Raw genomic sequence first — 5,409 nt, forward strand, 5'->3', positions numbered from 1 at the left:
ACCCCCCCCACCGGGGGTGCAGGTGCCCCCCGGAAGGCGGGGCCGGGGGGCCAGCGGGGGTGCGGAGGGGGGGCCTGGGGGGGTGTGTCTCACCTGCAGGCGGAGGCGGGGGCCGGGCGGCGCTTCGGCGGGGGGGCGGGCGGCCGGCAGGGGGCGCTTCCGCGGCGGCGGGCGGCGGCGGCGGCGGCGGCGGCGGCGGCGGCGGCGGCGGCGGCGGCGGGCGAAGACGATGTTCAAAAGCGGGCGGGGAGCGGCGGCGGCAGCAGCACAGCGCCGAGCACCGGGCCGCCGCCATGCGCCTCCGCGCCGCCGCCGCCGCCCTCTGCCTCTGCCTGCTGGGCGCCTGCCGCCTCCGCCGCGGGCTGGAGGCCGCCGCCGTGCGCGGCCCGTCGGCGGCCGCTCCCCAGCGACCCTCGGCAGCCGCGCCTTCCTCCTCCTCCGCCTCCTCCTCCTCCTCCTCCGCCGCCGCCTCCCCCTTCTCCTCCCCGCCGCGGAGGGACGGGGCTCTCCGCAACGGCACCGTGGTGCCGCACCACTACATGGTGACCCTCTACCAGCGCCTGGCCGCCCGCCGCGCACCCGGCCGCCGCGCCGACACGGTGACGGGCTTCGCGGAGCGGGCGCGCAGCGGTGAGTGCGGGACGCGCATCCCTCCGCGCAGCGCCGCGCAGAGCAGCGCAGCGCAGCGCAACGCCCGCAATGGGGCAGGGGAGCTGGGACGGGCTGCCCCTCCGGGACCCCGCCGTCGGGCGGGAGGGATGTGGATAGGTTTGGGCTTGATGATGAGGCTTGGGAATTAGTTTGGGGATGAGGATGGGGCTTGTGCATGGGCTTGGGGAGGGAGACGGGGCTGCGCGTGGGTTTGGGGATGGAGCTGCGGCTGGTGCATGGGTGCGGGGATCTGGCTTCTGCATGGGTTTGGGGATGGAGACGGGGGTTGTGCATTACTTTGGGCATGGGTTTGGGGACGTGGTTGCACACGGAGATGGGGCTTGCACGTTGGTCTGAGCACGGGGTTGTGCCTGGGATGGGGTTGTGCGTGGTTGTGCATGGGGATGGGGCTTGTCCGTTGGTTAGGGAATGGGGTTGTGCGTCGGTTTGAGCACGGGGTGGTTGCATGGGATGGGGTAGCGCATGGGGATGCAGATGAAGCTTAACGGGCTAGGGGCTGTGCATCAGTTGTTTAACGGGAATGGAGCTGTGCATGAGTTTGAGCACGGGAATGGGGATGAGGACAGGGGTGGGAATGGGGCTGTGCGTGGGCATGGGGATGGGGTCGCGATGGGGTCGCGATGGGGATAGCAAAGGGGTTGTGCCGGGAGCTGGGGAGAAGGGTTGCCGATGGAGATAGATAGATAAAGTATGGGGCTGTGCATGAGCGTGGGGTCGGGGATGGCGATGGGGGTTGCACATGCAGTCGGGGTCAAGGATGATGCTCTGGGTTGGGGACGCGGTTGGGGACGGGGTGCGAGGTGCAGGCGAGCCGGGACAGCGCGGGCAGAGGTGCGGGCAGCTCTCGGGACCTCCCGCCACCTGATGCGCTGCCCGGCGGCGGGGGCCGGGGCGTGCGGCGCAGTTTAGGGGCAGCTTTTCCGCGCAGCATCCTCGGGACCGGGAGGGAGAAGCCCCGCCAGAGCCTTTGCAGCCCGAAAAACTCTTTGGGGCACCGCGACAGGACGGGGAGGGAGCGCGGCCGCGCTCCCTCCCCGTCCCGTCCCGTCGCGGTGCCCCGTGGGAGGGCGGCTCAGCCCCGGGCTGCCGCGGCGGTCCGGAGCCGGCTGAGCTGGGCATCGCGGTCCCATTCTCCCTCTTTCTCCTCTCTTGCCCCCTTCATACCCGCGGATCTAATGATAATAATCAAATAAACACATATATGCACTTAACGATATATTTTTTATATATATATATATATATATATACACATTGCGCCGAAGTTCACTCGGCTGGGGGAAAAAAAAAAAATAAAATCCCGATCGAATAAAATGAAAAGACAAACTGAAAAGCAGCACCAGCCTCCCCCCTGCCTGTCACCGGCTGCCCCGGGGTAGGAGAGCGGCGGCTGGTGGTGGGGAGCCCCCCGCAGCCCCCCAAACCCGTACACAAGCCCCATCCCCAAACCCAGCAGGGGCCGTATCCTTCCGGCAACCTTTGCAGGGAGGTTTTTGCCGAAAGCTGGTGGGGAAATGGCGGGGGAGCATGGCGGGACGGGGGGAAGATGCTCCGATGGGAGAGTGGGCAGTGCCTGGCTTGGGAGAACTGGGGAAAAACTGTGCACAGGTCCTGGGAAGTTTCAGCGCAAAACAAAACCAGATGAACTCTTCTAAGGGATCTCCTCTTCTGCTCCTCGCCGGAATTTTAGATCTGCTTTTAAAATAATAATAATAATAATAACAATATTAGTAATAACAATAACGATAATAATAATAATAATAGCAAATGATGGGGAGAAAAATCTTTCCCGCCCAGAGGGCAGTGCAGGCTGCAGCCCGGCAGTGATGCCCGCAGGAGCGGGCTGTGGTGCAGGGGCATCGGGCAGGGCTCTGCTGGCAGCGAGTCGGGGGGCTCGGGCACAGCAGCAATGTTTGCAGCATGCCCAGCTCAGGTTTCTTGTTAGAGAGGGAGAAAATAAAAAACAACTCTCCCAGAACTCATTCATCTCTCCTCCCCAACTCCACCTCCTTTGAGTTTTTTTTAAATTCACGTTGAGTATATTTAATCAGTGCCAGAAACTGCGCAAGTCTGTGTTTGGGCTTTGGATGCACCAAAAATAGTGACAAATTCAAGCTGGGCTCACTTTCAGCTTCTGGGAGTGCCTCTATCAGACACCCTGAGGCACAGCGTCTGCGTCCCTGACGTGTGTGCCTGTGCCTGCCTGTGAGGGAAAATGAGATTTTTTCACAGCATTTTACTTGGCATGGCTGGGGCTGGGGGGGTGGGATGTGACAATTAGGTCAGAAGAAATCGGTGACAACCTGCTGACTGGGGATGGGACTGTGCTGAGCAGGTTCAGATGGGGCTTCCGTGCCAAAACAGGATAGTGATGCAGCTGGGGGCACTGAAACACCCGTGAGGAGACAGAGAAGCCACCTTGGGATGCAGGGAAGAGCGCTGATGAGAAGCCACTTGTTTGAGTTGATTTCTCCCTCCCTCTTCGCCTTCTCCTCCTCATTTTTTTTTGATACCTCCAGCCAGGGTGACGCTCCTGGACACAGGGCACACAGGCTGTGTCCCCACTGGGATGCTCAGCAAGCCTTGCTGCAAGGCGATGATCTCCCCTGTTAGCTCTGTGTCCCTTGCACCTCCGTAACGAGAGCTTGGCTTCAGCTTGCTGGGTTTTTATATTTTTTCCCTTTTTTTTTTTATTTTTTGTTTTATCTCTTCCAGATGCTTCCCCATCTGCCCCCGAGCAGCGATACCTCTTCGACATCTCCAGCCTGCCCGAGGCAGAGGAGGTGACAGGCGTGGAGCTGCGGGTCCTGCGCGCCCTTCCCGAAAACCGGAGCTTGGCCCTGTCCCCCGAAGGCACCTTCCACCACCTCCTCCTCTCCACCTGCCCAAGCCGGGACGGCGAGGAGCCCCGGCTGCTGGACTCCAGGGCTGCAGACGTTTTGGACGCGGGCTCCTCCAGATGGGAGGTGTTTGATGTCTGGGAAGCCCTGCGGGATCGGAGGGAAAGATTTCCCTCGGGCAAGCTGCTGTGCTTCCTGCTGAGGATCATCTCGGATCAGTCAGGGAGGCTCCTGCCCCCCGACAGCTGGGGTTCAGCAAGCCCCGGCCGCAGCCCCATGAGCGGGCCCTGCTCGTGGCCTTCTCCCGCACCCAGAGGAAGGAGAACCTCTTCAAGGAGATCCGGGATAAGATCAAGGCCCTGGGCAGCCCCCCCTTCCTGGAGCCCCCTGATCCCGGCCAGGAGGCGTACCCCAAGCGGAGGAAGAGACGGACCACCATCGCCGCCCGGTCTGGGGGCAGAGGCCACGGGAAGAAGGCGAAGACCCGCTGCAGCAGGAAGCCCCTGCACGTGAACTTCAAGGAGCTGGGCTGGGACGACTGGATAATCGCCCCCCTGGATTACGAGGCGTATCACTGCGAGGGGGTCTGCGACTTCCCCCTGCGCTCCCACCTGGAGCCCACCAACCACGCCATCATCCAGACCCTGATGAACTCCATGGACCCGGAGTCCACCCCCCCCAGCTGCTGCGTGCCCTCCAAGCTCAGCCCCATCAGCATCCTCTACATAGACTCTGGGAACAATGTGGTTTACAAACAGTATGAGGACATGGTCGTGGAGACGTGCGGCTGCAGGTAGCAATTTCTGCAGCTCTCCCCCTCCCCACCCCGCCCTGTCCCACCCAGCAACCCTGCCCCGTTTTAGATATATAAAAAAATATATATATATAAAATATATATATATACACATACACATTTTGATGTGTGCCTTTCCAAAAACCAAGCTCAGAGCAGGTGTCCCCTGCCTTCCCGGGGCCACCCTGGCCATGAGCCTGGGAGGGATGGGGGATGCCCCCCCCAGGCAGCGAGGCTGTAGATTGGGCCCCCCAGGCCCTCAAAGAAAGAGCGACCCCCACCACCCACGCTGGGTTTCCTGGGGCTCAGCCAGGGGTGATGAGCTGTGGCGGGAGGCCGGGATCCCCGCTCGGAGCTGCCCCCATCTCTGTGCCTTGCCTGCTCCTCCCTGGGGAGGGGGGGCACACAGCCCGGCAGAGCCCCTGGGGGATACCTGCTCAGCCTCCAAGCTCTGCCTGATCTGCTTGGTTTGCCCAAGCCGAGCTGACACCTTCTTTCCCAAAGGTTTTGAAAAATGTCTAGCCAAAATTGTCTCAGTGGGGGGGGATGACCTCGGGGGGGGACGGAGCGGTGGCTGCGGCAGAGGGATCGGGCCAGCATTACCCCTCCGGCTGCAGCAGTGGGGTGGAGGGGAGGTGGGAACACTCTTTTCTTTGAGTTCAAGGAGTTTTTCTGGCTGCCTTCAAATCGCTGCCCCAGGTTTGCCGGGGGAAAAATGAGGGATCCCTGGGGGAAGGCGGGGGGATGGAGAATCTGTGGCTGTGGGGGGTTGAAATCATTTGGTCCAGGCCTGTTTGCAGTGGGGAGAGATTTGTGAGTCTGCTATTGGGGACAGGAAAGAAGGTCCCTCTAACTGGAAGCTAAAGCGAGAGTCAGGTCTGAAGTAGAGCTCGTGCTCTCAACAGAGATGGGAACGGCTCTGGAAGGTGTTAGCTGGGGATGCCCTGGCTCTGTGTGGTCTGAAGCGCTGGTCCTGTTGCTGATGTCCTGCGGGAGGTACCGGCTGGCGGGTCCCCTCCCTTTCCTGCACAAAATCCCATTTCCAAGGCACACCGGGCACCCAGCATCAGGCTCACGAGTCACACAGCCATCCTCAGTGTGTCTGGA

At 61.7% G+C, this 5,409-nt stretch overlaps 1 protein-coding gene across 1 annotated transcript; it reads left to right on the forward strand.

Moving 5' to 3' along the window:
• The first annotated feature begins 293 nt into the window (after window positions 1-293).
• Window positions 294-4,306, forward strand: GDF7 (growth differentiation factor 7). The gene is given in 3 exon segments (XM_050894857.1): window positions 294-630; window positions 3,385-3,747; window positions 3,750-4,306. Coding segments are annotated over 3 exon segments (1,257 nt in total).
• Window positions 4,307-5,409: the final 1,103 nt, after the last annotated feature.

This window comes from Gymnogyps californianus, chromosome 3, assembly GCF_018139145.2.
Source record: "Gymnogyps californianus isolate 813 chromosome 3, ASM1813914v2, whole genome shotgun sequence".
In the NCBI taxonomy this organism is placed as follows: Eukaryota; Metazoa; Chordata; class Aves; order Accipitriformes; family Cathartidae; genus Gymnogyps; species Gymnogyps californianus.